Genomic DNA, 15,287 nt, shown 5'->3' with positions numbered 1-15,287 from the left:
AAATCTGTGAATACTATTGTAACTCAAGCATCTCGCTTCATACTGGGAAGCTGGCAGCCAGCTGTCTCAAAAAAAGAAAAAAAAAAAGCATTTTTCTAGCCTACAGGGTATTTTTTTGTAGATATGGGGATTTCAAAGGAAATTATACAACTGAAAAGAATTTCTGCCCCAAAAGAAGTCTGTCCTCCTGCCCTCCAGTTAGGTGTCTTCTGGAATAAAATGTTGAATCCACTTAAGAATTATTGATAAATTTATAAATATGTAAAAAATCATTTTGATGCCAACTGAATGCTAAATACACACACATAGGCCAGGCGTGGTGGCTCACGCCTGTAATCCCAGCACTTTGGGAGGCCGAGGCAGGCGGATCACGAGGTCAGGAGATCGAGACCATCCTGGCGAAGACGGTGAAATCCCGTCTCTACTGAAAATACAAAAAAATTAGCCGGGCGTGGTAGTGGGCACCTGTAGTCCCAGCTTCTAGGGAGGCTGAGGCAGGAGAATGGCGTGAACCCAGGAGGCAGAGCTTGCAGTGAGCCAAGATCACGCCACTTCACTCCAGCCTGGGCGACAGAGCGAGACTCCGTCTCAAAAAAAAAAAAAAAAATACACACACATAAACACACACCCCAAATCAAATATAATCAAATATAAACCAAAGTAATATAATCAAAGTAATAAAAATGACATTTATCAAAGCGACATAAATGATAATGATGAAGTTGCTGGGAAGCATCAAGGACTTGTAGGTATTATGGTACTAGCCAAGAACTATCAGGTAAGTATTCACAGATGATGTAAGTGGAGAGCTAAAGGAAAATAAAAGGAAGACTTTCCATGTGAGGAAATGATACGCTTATTCATTGGGGGAAAATAAAGTATATAAAATACAAGTACATTTGCTTAACTGAATCTGGGAACATCCACGTCCGGCCCTATTATTGTTTATATGGTGAAACTTCACCATTTCAGAACAAGTAGAATTCTTTTTTAAATTAAATGCTGACAGCCCCTAGCTAGTTCTCCAATTTTAAGTTACTCTGGTAACTGAGTAATAATGTTATAATTTAGAAAAAATGCATTTATTAATTGCCCTTAGTGATCATACATTGACCTATGAAATAATGTTTCTAAAATTATTTTTAAAGACATGTTTGTGGAAGTCTTACCATGAGCTGTGTAGTTTGTACAGTTAACTGGTTCTTGCGTAGCATCATTTATTTTTGGATCTTTACAAATATATGTAAAAAAAAGTTAAGGAAATATGGACTACATTCCAACACAACACATTATCATGCTTTTACTATTCATATTATACACTCATGTTGATATTCACATGTAAATAAAGGCTGCTAGTTTGTCCAAGTCAATAAGCATATGTACAAATATACTTTTAGTATTGCTAAATAATACTTGAGGCAGGAGGATCACTGGAGCCCAGGAATTAGGGAAGAACAGCCTGGCCAACATAATGAGAAGTCTGTCTCTACAAATAATGTAATAATACATAAACATTACAATAAACCTTTAAGTTTGTGCCATAATTATCCACGTTTTTACTCATGAGAAAACAGAGTTCAAATAAGTCATCCAAGGTTACAAAGTGCAACAGAAATTTGTCCACTGAGGTGGCTCATGCCCAGGGGGATGCGGATCACTTGAGACCAGGAGTTCAAGACCAGCCTGGCCAACATGGCGTAAACCTCGTCTCTACTAAAAATACAAAAATTACCCGGGTGTGGTGGCGCATGCCTGTAGTCCCAGCTACTCAGGAGGCTGAGGCAGGAGACTTGATTGAACCCGGGAGGCAGAGGTTGCAGTGAGCTGAGATCACGCCACTGTACTCCAGCCTGGGCACAGAGCGAGACCCTGCCTCAAAAAAGAAAAAAAAAGAAAAAAGAAAACAGAAAGAAATTTGTCCACTGGCAGTCTAGCATCTCATGAAGTCTGAGGATAACAGGAGGTAATATACATAATATACATAAAGTTAACGATAAATGGGCAACACACATCGGCTAGATCGTTACTACTTGTCTTCCCCCTAGGAAGAGGTGGCAAACATTTCCAGGGTAAGAGACTATCCATCTTTATATTACTAGTGTCTAGAACGGGGCCTGGCATACTTCAGGATCTACATGTTTTATTGAACAAATAAGCACACTGACCAAAAAGAAAAAAGAAAAAAAAAGGTGTATCAGAAGAGGAAGCGCCAATGACTAGTAAAATCACAAGGAAATCACAAACGGTGGCCTCTGGCCCTGCCATCTCCACAACTCTGTTCACCTTCAGGGATCCTTCAGTCATTAGAAGCCACAGATCAGGTTATCGTTTTCACTCAGTACAGCCCTAGCCGGTCCTGAGGGCAGCGACCCACCTGCGAACCCAACTCTACCTCGCCTCCATGGGGGATGTTCCCCACAGAGGATATTGTCCCACTTTGAGGTCCTCGCACTTAGGCGACTCCTCGCCCCCGGCGGAGGTGGCAACAGCCCCCCAGGGTCCTGTAGTGACTGAGACGAACCACAGGACACCGAGAAGTCTAGCAGTGGCGGCCTCCGGAGCAGACGGACCTGACGGCCACGCGGCCGCCATCTTGGAGACCGACATTTCCCTCGCCTCTTCCGCTTCCGCCTCCGCCCAGGAGCCGGAGGGAGAAGGGCGACAGGGCGACGTTCTTAAAGGGACCTCGCAAAGGATAGAGGCCAGTTTCGTCGATTAGCATGTTCTTCTCTCTGTGAGCCCGTGGAATCACATTGGGAGACCCTTTTAAAATATGCATGTACCCTGTCCCTCGGGACGAATTTTGCCCCTCGAACCCTTGGAAGGAGCTAAGGTTGATCTTTGAGTGCTGGAGGAAGGAAACGACTATTTTAGGCAATCAGGTGCTTCACCCGCTTCTCATTCCCGTGCTCTTAGCTGAGGCTTCTCGATCCTCTGAAAGTGCCAGCGGCGCCTGAGGTTGGAATCAATGCTTTCCTGACATCATCGCAATTAGCCCTGATAGGATTTGGGTTTACAGATAAGGAACAAAGCTCAAAGACGCTGAAATACACTGACCTTAATCACTAAGTGACTCAGTCGGAATGAAATTGATGTTTGCCAGATTTCAGATATATGCTCTTACTAATTGACATAATGTCCTCCTGTAACTTTTTAGAGAAGGATTTTGGAAGGCTGCCACGAACAGAACTTAAAAACTCTGAAAGATATTACACCTTAAAAAAAAAATGTGACAATTTAGGTGGGAGATGATTTGGGGGGTGGAAACTGTAACAAGAGGAAACCAAATTTTATGACTAAGTGAAAAGTTGAAGATTTTTTTCCTCCATCTGTTGTTTTTAAATTTCTATATGTTCTAAAAGTTCTGTGGTGGGGAACTTTAATAGAAAAAAATGTTTTCTTAAAGTTTAATCTTTTTTTTTTTTGTCTAACAATATAAAAATTTGAATTTGAGTGGTGCTTCTTCATCCATACTTTAGCACTAATTTGGTGGTTCTCAAACTTTGAGTAGCATCTGAATCACCTGTAGTAGTTATTAAAAAAGAATGACAGACCCTGCTGTCAGAGTTTCTGATACAAAAGATGTAGGGAGAGACTGGATAATTTCCATTTCTAGGAGTTCCCAAGTGATGTGGATGTTACTAGTCCGGGGAACACTTTGCTAGTCCGGGGAACCACTTTGAGAACGCTGGTATAATGAGAAGTAAATTTTTTTTTTTTTTTTAAGACAGAATCTCGCTCTGTCACCCAGACTGGAGTACAGTGGCACAATCTCAGCTCACTGCAGCCTCTGCCTTCTGGTTCAAGTGATTCTCCTGCCTCAACCTCCTGAGTAGCTAGGACTACGGCATGTGCCACCACGTTCAGCTAATTTTTGTATTTTTAGTAGAGACAGAGTTTCACCATGTTGGCCAGGCTGGTCTCGAACTCCTGGCCTAAGTGATCTACCTTCCTCTGCCTCCTAAAGTGCTGGGATTACAGGTGTGAGGCCACTGTGCCTGGCCTCATTTTGGAATATATATTCTGGAAGACATACAACTATTTGAAGTAATATTTAAACATAAACTACCTTTTTAAATTTACTTTCTTTCTTCTTTTTTGAGGTGGGGTTTCACTATTGTTGCCCAGGCTGGAGTGCAATGGCATGATCTCAGCTCACTGCAACCTCCCCCTCCCAGGTTCAAGCTATTCTCCTGCCTCAGCCTCCCAAATAGCTGGGATTACAGGCGCCCGCTACCAACCCAGCTGATTTCTGTATTTTTAGTAGAGACGAGGTTTCACCATGTTGAGCAGGCTGGTCTCGAACTCGTGACTTCAGGTGATCCACCTCCCAAAGTACTGGGATTACAGGCGTTAGCCACCATGCCCCATCCTAAAATTTTCATAATAAAACAACTTTGCAGCATTACTATGCTTCATTCATTCATTCATTCATTCAGAGACGGAGATGGAGTTGAGATGGAGTTTCGCTCTTGTTGCCCAGGCTGGAGTGCAATGGCACGATCTGGTCACTGCAAACTCCGCCTCCCAGGTTCAAGTTATTCTCCTACCTCAGCCTCTTAAGTAGCTGGGATTACAGCCATGCGCCACCACGCCTGGCTAATTTTGTATTTTTAATAGAGACAGGGTTTCTCCATGTTGATCAGGCCAGTCTCCAACTTCCAACCTCAGGTGATCCGCCCCTCTGGGCCTCCCAAGGTGCTGGGATTACAGGTGAGAGCTACTACGCCCTGTCATACCATGCTTTTTTTTTTTTTTTTTTTGAGATGGAGTCTCACTATGTCATCCAGGCTGGAGTGCAATGGCGCAATCGCGGCTCACTGCAACCTCGCCTACCGGGTTCAAGCGATTCTCCTGCCTCAGTCTCCTGAGTAGCTGAGATTACAGGCACACGCCACCACGCCAGGCTAATTTTTGTATTTTTAGTAGAGACAGGATTTCACCATATTGGTAAGGCTGGTCTTGAACTCCTGACCTTGTGATCTGCCCACCTTGGCCTCCCAAAGTGCTGGGATTACAGGCGTGACCCACCACGCCCCGCCGCTATTTTTTGAGATGGAGTCTTGCTCTGTCACCCAGGCTGGAGTGCAGTGGCACGATCTTGGCTCACTGCAACCTCCGCCTCCCGGGTTCAAGCGATTCTCCTGCCTCAGCCTTCTGAGTAGCTGGGATTACAGTGCACGTCACCGCGCGCGGCAAATTTTTGTATTTTTGGTAGAGATGGGATTTCACCAAGTTGGTCAGGCTGGTCTGGAACTCCTGACCTCGTGATCCGGCCGCCTTGGCCTCCCAAAGTGCTGGGATACAAGCGTGAGCCACCGCGCCGCGCCGCTATTTTTAATTTAAGACATTTTACATACTTTAAATCAGGTTTAAATGATTTAAGTGAGAAATTTAGTAGTTCGATTATAAACTTCCTATTCTAAATGGACTTCTTCCTTCTCTTTTTTCTTCCTTTGTTTTCCCTTTCTTTCCTTTTTTTCGGTCCTCTCTCCAAAAAGAAAAAAAAAATTGTTTTTAATTGAGCATTTACTATGTACTCAGCATGAAGCTAGACCCTAGACTCAAAAATTGAGACAAAAACCCTGCAGGTAAGCACTTCCTGTTTGGTAAGGGAAAATACAAACAGTTAAATACTATTTGATAATTGTTTGATAATTGTTACATTAGAAGCACATACTAGCTACTGTAGTAGGACAATGGTTTTGCTTAAGATATTCCTCCTGGGCCTGGGGTTTGGGCTCAAGCCTGTAATCCTGGCATTTTGGGAGGCCAAGGAGAGCAGATGACTTGAACAAAAAAAAAAAAAGAAAGAAAGAAAGAAAGAAAAGAAAAAAATTTTAAAAATTTTCCCAAAACAGTAGTTGAAACACTATATTTTTGTAGGATACGTGACTGCTTAAAAATGTATAGCCTGGGGCTGGGCCGGGCGCGGTGGCTCACGCCTGTAATCCCAGCACTTTGGGACGCCCAGGCGGGCGGATCACAAGGTCAGGAGATCGAGACCATCCTGGCTAACATGGTGAAACCCCGTCTCTACTAAAAATACAAAAAAAAAAGAAAAAAATTAGCCGGGCTTGGTGGCGGGCGCCTGTAGTCCCAGCTACTCGGGAGGCTGAGACAGGAGAATGGCGTGAACCCAGGAGGCAGAGGTTGCAGTGAGGCAAGATCAGGCCACTGCACTCCAGCCTGGGCGACAGAGCGAGAACAGAGCGAGACTCTGTCTCAAAAAAAAAAAAAAAAAAAAAAAAAAGCATAGCCTAGGGCCGGGCACAGTGGCTCACACCTGTATTCCCAGCACTTTAGGAGACCAAGGTGGGCAGATCATGAGGTCATGAGATCAAGACCATCCTGGCTAACACGGTGAAACCTTGACCCTGCTAAAAATACAAAAAATTAGCCCTGCGTGGTGGGACACGCCTATAGTCCCAGCTACTCCAGAGGCTGAGGTAGGAGAATCACTTGAACCCAGGAGGCGGAGGTTGCAGTATATAGCCTAGAAAACGAACCTTTAAACTTTAACTTAGGCCAGGCATGGTGGCTCAGCCTGTAATCCCAGCACTTCGGGAGGCCGAGGCAGGCAGATCACCTGAGGTCAGGAAATAAGACCATCCTGGCTAATATGGTGAAACACTGTCTCTACTAAAACAAAAATTAGCCCTGCATGGTGGAGGGCGCCTGTAGTCCTAGCTACTGGGGATACTGAGGCAGGAGAATCGCTTGAACCCGGGAGGCAGAGGTTGCGGTGAACTCAGGTCCGCCACCACTCCAGCCTGGGTAACGAGCTAAACTCCCTCTCAAAAAAGCAAACAAAAAAACAAAACAAAACAAAAACCCTTGAATTTTAAAAACAAAAACTAGCCGGGCGCAGTGACTCACACTTGTAATCCCAGCACTTTGGGAGGCTGAGGCGGGTGGATCACCTGAAGTCAGGAGTTCGAGACCAGCCTGGCCAATATGGCAAAACTCTGTCTGTACTAAAAAAAAAAAAAAAATACAAAAATTAGCTGGGCATGGTGGCAGGCGCCTGTAGTCCCAGCTACTCGGGAGGCTGAGGCAGGAGAATCACTTGAACCCGGGAGGCAGAGGTTGCAGTAAGCCAAGATCGTGCCACTGCACTCCAGCCTGGGCAACAGAGCGAGACTCTGATTAAAAAACAAACAAACGACGACGACAAAAAAAAAAAAAAACACGAAAACCAAACAGAAAAGCCAATAAAGTGTACAATATACAGCTTAACACCATCCCTCAGCCCTGTTCTGAGATGAAATGTATGACACGGTTACGAGGCAACAGTTAGGTAAAATCTGGCCAGGCACGGTGGCTTACGCCTGTAATTCCAGCATTTTGGGAGGCTGAGGCAGGCGGACCACCTGAGGTCAGGAGATAGAGACCAGCCTGAGCAACATGGAGAAACCCCGTCTCTAGTAAAAATTCAAAAATGAACTGGGCGTGGTGGCATGCGCCTGTAGTCCCAGCTACTCAGGAGGCCGAGGCAGGAGAATTATTTGAACCCGGTAGGCAGAGGTTGCAGTGAGCCAAGATGGCGCCATTGCACTCCAGCCTGGGCAACAAGAGTGAATCTCTGTCTCAAAAACAAACAAACAAACAAACAACCTGTCAAAGGCAAAATTACAACAAATTCAGTTATATATCTAATTAACTTTTAGTCACAATTCAAGAAGTGGAGCAGCCTTCATTCTATACACTAGAAAGAAAACTCCCACTGGGCAATAGCAAAACAGTGGGTTTTGTAAGGTGGGAAGAGAGAAACAGCAACAGAAAAATTCGTGGTTGGAGGCCAGGTGTGGTGGCTCCCCAATACTTTGGGAGGCCAATGTGGAAGGATCACTTGAGTCCAGGAGTTTGAGTTCGAAGACCAGCCTGGACAACATAGACTCCATCTCTACAAAAAGCAAAAAATTGCCTAGACATGCCTCTAGTCCTAGCTACTCAGGAGGCTGAGCCTGGAAAATCACGTGAGCCCAGGATTTCAAGGCTGCAGTGAGCCATGATTGTGCCACTGCACTCCAGGCTGGGCAATAGCGCAAGACCCTGTCTCCAAAAAAAGAGGGGGAGGAAGAGGGGGAGGAGGAAGAGAAAAAAGAAAAGGAAGGGGTTTGTAGCATTTTTTTTTAAGGGTTAAAGCAGAGGGGACTTCCTTCTTATGGAGATTCATGTAGACTGGAATCTCCTGCTTTCAGGAAAAATTGGTCTGTTTGGGGATCTATCTGCTTCCTTAAACCTTCAGTTGAGCATGTGGCATTTAGCATGAGTGAGTCCATTTTGGTTTGATCTGGTATTTGGGGGCCTAGTGCAGGAGCTCAGTTTCAAACATGGCCTCCCATGATTTTTGTTTAAGAAATCCAAGACTAAGGATCAGAATGTCTGTTACACATATTAGCTGGTAATAAAAGACAGTAACTTTGCATTTTGACTACCATTTTGATGCTTTTAGAATGTTCTGGTTTGGAATCTATGAAGAACTTAAACAAATTTACAAGGAAAAAACCAAACAACCCCATCAAAAAGTGGGCCAAGAATATGAACAGACACTTCTTAAAAGAAGACATTTATGTGGCCAACAAACACATGAAAAAAAAACTCATCATCACTGGTCATTAGAGAAATACAAATCAAAACCATGGTGAAATACCATCTCACGCCAGTTAGAATGGCAATCATTAAAGTCAGGAAAGAGATGCTGGAGAGGATGTGGAGAAATAGGAACACTTTTACACTGTTGGTGGGAGTGTAAATTAGTTTCACCATTGTGGAAGACAGTGTGGCAATTCCTCAAGGATCTAGAACCAGAAATCCTATTTGACCCAGCAATCCCATTACTGGGTATATACCCAGAGGATTATAAACCATTCTACTGTAAATACACATGCACACATATGTTTATTGTGGCACTGTTCACAATAGCAAAGACTTGGAACCAACCCAAATGCCCATCAATGATACACTGGATGAAGAAAATGTGACACATATACACCATGGAATACTATGCAACCATAAAAAACGATGAGTTCATGTCCTTTGCAGGGACATGGATGAAGCTGGAAACTATCGTTCTCAGCATACTAAAACAGGAACAGAAAACCAAACACTGCATGTTCTCACTCATAAATGGGAGTTGAACACTGAGAACACATGGACACAGGGAGGGGAACATCAGACACCGGGGCCGTCAGGGGGGCTAGGGGAGGGATAGCATTAGGAGAAATACTTAATGTAGATGATGGGTTGATGGGTACAGCAAAACACCATGGCATGTGTATACCTATGTAACAAACCTGCACGTTCTGCACATATATCCCAGAACTTAAAGTATAATAATTTTTGAAAATGTGATTGACACTTGAACCTGGGAGGCGGAGGTTGCAGTGAGCCGAGTTTGTGCCACTGCACTCTGGCCTGGGTGACAGAGCGAGACTCTGTCTCAAAAGCAAACAAACAAACAAACAAAAATGTGATTGATAATATAGTGAGTACTCTTTAAATATTTGTTGACTACATAAAATTTGGTATATGATGTTTACAAAAGGCATATTCAGTAAAATATGACACAGAAAGTATAAAAATGAAGAGAGGAATTCATTTACCAGTTAGTAAATGACAATAAAAATAAAAGGATGCAATGAAACTGTAATGAAAAAAATGCAATGAAATGCAAAAAAATGCAATGAAAAAAAAAAAGAATGTTCTGGTTTGTAGAGCCTAGAATGGTGGGGAAAAAAAATAAATTGTTTAAAATTTTTTAAAATTAAAATGTTCTGAAAAAAAAAAAATTAAAATGTTCTGGTTTGATTTTTTTTTTTTTTTTAATTTGAGACAAGGTCTCACTCTATCACCCAGGCCGAAGTGCGGTGGCACCATCATAGCTCACTGCAGCCTTGATCTCCCAGGCTCAAGCCATCCTCCGCCTAAGCCTCCTGAGTAGCTGGGACCACAGGCCTGTGTCACCATGCTTGGCTAATTTTTCACTTTTTGTAGAGACGAGGTCTCTCTATGTTGCCCAGGTTGGTCTCAACCTCCTGGGTTCAAACAATCCTCCTGCCTCCGTGTCTCAAAGTACTAGGATTACAGGCATGAGCCCCCTTGCCCAGCGCTGATTTTTAAAATACAGTATAAAGAAAGTTGGGAGGTTAAAGGATGCAACTTTCTAGTTTGAGTTTATTGAGATTATGACAAAATTAGATGTTTTTCTGCTGACTGCAAGAATATTGCTGATATTTGTGTTTGTCATTTTCCACGTAGATTTTGAATTAACTCTTTGAAAATGCTTATTCTGCTGGTTTGTTGTTGTTGTTTTGATGAAGTTTCACTCTTGTCACCCAGGCTGGAGTGCAATGGTATGATCTCGGCTCACTCCAACCTTCACCTCCCGGGTTCAAGTGATTATCCTGCCTTAGCCTCCCGAGTAACTGGGATTACAGGCACCCACCACCACTCCCAGCTAATTTTTGTATTTTGGTTTCTCCATATTGGTAAGGCTGGTCTCGAACTCCTGACCTCAGGTGATCCACCCGCCTCAGTCTCCCTAAGTGCTGGGATTACAAACTTGAGCCACTGTGCCCAGGCCTCTTTACTGATTAATCCCATTATATATGATTATATTTATACTTTTCTACAGTATGTAAACTAAAAATGTTTCCCCATGAAAGTAAAGAAACAACACAAAATTTTTGACCATTGAACTGATGATGTCTTTAAAAAAAAAAAAAAAAAACTGTCCCTTCTTCCTGCCCCCTTAATCTATTTTCTCATGGCTCAGTAAAATATATTACTTTATTTCTTTGCAAACACAGTCTCTGATCACATGATCAATGCATTGTCTAAATTTAGTAAGAACTTAAATCTCAATCTTTACAATGCCTAATTTCTTTGTCACATAAAAATTCTATAGAATTGTATAGAAAGCGAAGGACATAAATAGTACAAACCAAGGTGGAAACTGTTGTGCAGAAACATAAGGAAAAAGGATTACAAGTGAAGCCTGAAATGTAGCTTCCTGTGGGATTCAAGGGCTCTCATCTTGGATCTCTATACATTGGATCTTTTCATTTCTAAGGTTTTCACATGCAACTGATTACATTAACAGATAGTTCTGCACTGTAGCAAAACTTTCTGAGGGAACCAACCTAACTTCTGTTTCCACAGTTAGGACAGAAACATTTAAGTAGAAGATTCTTCCTCTCAAATATTTTTTTTTGTTTGTTTGTGTGTTTGTTTTTTGAGACAGAGTCTTACACTGTCACCTAGGCTGGAGTGCAGTGGTGCAATATCGGCTCACTGCAACCTCCACCTGCCGGGCTCAAGCAGTTCTCCCTGCCTCAGCCTCCCGAGTAGCTAGGATTACAGGCACCCACCACCAGGCCCGGCTAATTTTTTTTTTTTTTTTTTTTTTTGAGACAGAGTCTCACTCTGTCACCCAGGCTGGAGTGCAGTGGCATGATCTCAGCTCACTGCAACCTCCACCCTCCGAGTTCAAGTGATTCTCCTGCCTCAGGTTCCTGAGTAGCTGGGATTACAGGCCCCTGCCACCACGCCTGACTAATTTTTTTTTTTTTTTTTTGTATTTTTAGTAGAGACGGGGTTTCACCATCTTGGCCAGGCTGGTCTTGAACTCCTGATCTCGTGATCCACCCGCCTCGGCCTCCCAAAGTGCTTGGATTACAGGCGTGAGCCACCACGCCTGGCCAAACCTTTCTTTTTTACTTGACTGTGATGTGCTTGATGTGCTGTGGCTGTGATCTTTTCCTCTGGTGATAAATTTGTAAGTTTAGGGCTCTGCTAGATCTTTATTATACCCTTCTTCACAACATTTGAAATTTGACTCTATCCATGCTGTTGACTCCTCGGTATTTGTGATTGTGTCCTCCCTTCGGTGCACTAATCTAACTGCCTACCATCAAAAATTAAATTAAATGTGATTCACCACTTAATAAGGCCTACTTTTATATGCCAAGTACATTTTATCTTGAATGTCAAACAGAGGCCCTAAAACTGACTTATCAAAGTCCTGCTTCTCAAAAAAAAAAAAAAAAAAAAAACAGGACAAAACAAAATAAATTGGCTTTTCTCAATTTCACAACCAATATCCCTTTTGTCAGGTTCAAAACTTAGAATCATTTTTCCCCTTCAGTTTCCCCCTTGCTCTCCTTTAATACCTTTAATCATAAGCAACTGATATCTGTAAGTGTTCCTTCTTTTATTTAATACACATTTTTCACTGTCTTTCAGGCATTCATCATTTCCTCTGTACCTTGCTATAGTGACCTCTTAGTTCCTCTATTTTGTTCCAGGCCCTTTCCCCAACTTTGTCAATCCATTTTGCACACTTCTTCCAGATTAATATTTTATTTTTTTAAAATAACCTGTACCTTTTTAATATTTTTAAATTTTTTATTGGGACAGTGTGTTGCTCTCTCACCCAGGCTGAAGTACAGTGACGCCAATGCAGCTCACTGTAGCCTTGACCTCCTGGGTTCAAGTAATCCTCCTGCCTCAGCCTTCTGAGTAGCTGAAACTCCTATACCATCTTCAAAATTGTATTCAAAATCCTATTCAAAAAATGTTGGTGGTTCTTTAATTTCTTAGAGATGAAAGATAAACTCTTATAACCTAAAGTTCTTTGTGATGTTTTCAAGTCCTCCATCTGCTGTGGCCTCACTTTACTTATTACTAGTCTTGGCTTTCTCCGTGTGGTCACCAGTGTCTGTCATACTTGTTCACATGTATGTGCTACTTCATTTATTGAGTACTTTCTTTTTTTTTTTTTTCTGAGATGGAGTTTCGTTCTTGTCACCCTGGCTGGAGTGCAATGGTGCGGTCACCTCCGCCTCCCAGGTTGAAGCGATCCTCCTGCCCTAGCCTCCTAAATAGCTGGGATTACAGGCGCCCTCTACCACGCCCAGCTAATTGTTGTATTTTTAGTGGAGACAGGGTTTCACCATGTTGGCCAGGCTGGTCTCAAACTCCTGAACTCAGGCGATCCACTCGTCTCGGCCTCCCAAAGTTCCGGAATTTCAGGCATAAGCCACTGCACCCGGCCTTATTAAGCACTTTCTATGTGCCAGATATGTGCAATACATGTTTTCCTTCATTTAACCTTCAAAACTACCATATGAAGTGAGCACTGCAGTTTCACTAATGAGAATGAGAAAGGTTAAGTAACTTGGCAAGGTTTTATTTTAGGAAATGAAGGAGTCAAGAGTCAAGCTCATATCTTCTGGTTTCAGAGAATAAAAAATATAAAGATGAAGTTAGCAGCTGAGTGTGGTGGCACATGCCTGGAGAATCACTTGAGCCCAGGAAGCAGAGGTTGCAGTGAGCCAAGATCATGCCATTGCACTCCAGCCTGGGCTATGGGAGTAAAACCCCATCTAAAAAAAAAAAAAAAAATTATTACAAAAGACTCTCTCTGAGACCCTTTTATATGCCTGTAACAAGAACTTCTGCCAAGGGCTACATGAAGCATAAGGTCGGTTAGCCAGAAATATAACACTTGCCCCATACACTGTTTCTCCTAAAGAAGTGGCTTAGGCCTGTAATCCTAGCACTTTGGGAGGCCAAGGTGGGTGGATCACCTGAGGTCAGGAGTTTGAGACCAGCCTAGCTGACATGGCAAAACCCCATCTCTACTAAAAATACAAAAATTAGCTAGGCATGGTGGTGGGCGCCTGTAACCCAGCTACTTGGGAGGCTGAGGCAGGAGAATCGCTGGAACCTGGGGGGCAGACGTTGCAGTGAGCCGAGATCGCTCCACTGCACCCCAGCCTGGGTGACAGAGCGAGACTCCATCTCAAACAAACAAACAAAAGAAGTGACTTGAAATAAGCCTCTGTAAACAGTGTTGCCTTAGTTTCAAAACAACTTACTTGTACTTCTGTACTTCTTTTGCCTTTAAAAGCTTCCGCTTACCTCAGCCTCCCCAAATGTACACATGGTTGCCATGGCACACACATTTCCCATTGCAATGTTTCTGCTTATTCCTAAATAAGTTTGTGAGACCAAGTAGCAAATGGAAGAAGTCATGGTTGCTTATTTCTGCCTGCCAGCATAATTTCATAAAGCCTTGATTCTGTGATGACTACAGCTCTTTGGAAAAATGCTTTGAAGACAAAACAGGATAGAGCACACGGTCCGCCACATCTCTTGTCTGAGTCACTATATTCCTTAAAAGATAAATGACCCGCGGGGCATGGTGGCTCGTGCCATAATCCCACCAATTTGGGATGCTGAGGCGGGTGGATCATTTAAGGTCAGGAGTTCAAGACCAGCCTGGCCAACATGGTGAAACCCCGCCTTTACTAAAAATAGAAAAAAAAATAGCTGGGCATTTTGGTGTGTGCCTGTAATTCCAGCTACTCAGGAGGCTGAGGTACGAGAATTGCTTGAACCAGGGAGGCAGAGGTTGCAGTGAGTCAAGATCGCGCCACTGCACTCCAGCCTGGGCGACAGAGCAAGAGTCCATCTCAAAAAAAAAAAAAAAAAAAAAAAAAAAGGATAAATGACCCTTGTCTTGTCTTTTCTTACATATAAGACCACATCTGATGGGGTTAGTGGTTATGCCTCTGTTATCTGTAACTAGATGTACTTTTATACTCAAACCTTGGTGTGATTCTGCTTTAATGTAACTTCTGAGTAACTTTGATGTGGTTTTGCATGTACTGAACCTCCTCCACCTGTGTGTAAGCAGTGGGTTACAATACTGTGTCAGACCAGTCTGACAGCACCTCTCAGAGGGACTGTTCCTGCTATTCTGTAGGCCTCCGTCTACAGTCCTCAATATAACTGTTTTTGTTTTGTTTTGTTTTGCTTTTTTGAGACAGAGTCTGTATCACCCAGGCTGGAGTATAGTGGCATGATCTCAGCTCACTGCAACAACCTCCTCCTCCCAGGTTCAAGCAATTCTCTTGCCTCAGCCTCCTGAGTAGCTGGGATTATAGGCACCCACCAACATGTCTGACTAATTTTTGTATATATATTTTTTTCAGTAGAGACTGAGTTTCGCCATGTTGGCCAGGCTGGTCTTGAACACCTGACTTCTGTTGATCCACCTGCCTCGGCCTCCCAAAGCACTGGGATTACAAGTGTGAGCCACTGTACCCGGCCATAACTTTGTAACTTTGTTTTTTAAAAGACAAGTAGAGATAGGGTCTCACTCTGTCCCCCATGCTGTGGTGTGTAGTGGCAATCATAGCTTGCTGCAGTCTCCAACTCCTGGGCTCAAGGGGTCCTCCTGAGTAGCTGGAACTATAAGCATGCACCATGAAACT

General features: G+C 43.2%; 1 protein-coding gene across 1 annotated transcript in view; it reads right to left on the bottom strand.

The window, feature by feature from the left end:
* Positions 1-2,630, bottom strand: part of TM2D1 (TM2 domain containing 1) — a 39,056-nt gene extending 36,426 nt beyond the window's left edge. Inside the window, exons 1-2 of the mRNA XM_007978520.3 lie at positions 2,429-2,630; positions 1,170-1,243 (exon numbers count right to left, since the gene is read on the bottom strand). Coding sequence (XP_007976711.1) covers positions 1,170-1,243; positions 2,429-2,607 — 253 coding nt within the window. The 5' untranslated portion in view covers positions 2,608-2,630. The remainder of the gene's footprint in view (positions 1-1,169; positions 1,244-2,428) is intronic.
* Positions 2,631-15,287: the final 12,657 nt, after the last annotated feature.

The sequence above is a fragment of the Chlorocebus sabaeus genome, chromosome 20 (assembly GCF_047675955.1).
Source record: "Chlorocebus sabaeus isolate Y175 chromosome 20, mChlSab1.0.hap1, whole genome shotgun sequence".
NCBI lineage: Eukaryota > Metazoa > Chordata > Mammalia > Primates > Cercopithecidae > Chlorocebus > Chlorocebus sabaeus.
Note: the sequence above shows the minus strand (reverse complement) of the source record. Positions and strands in the feature narration are given on the sequence as shown.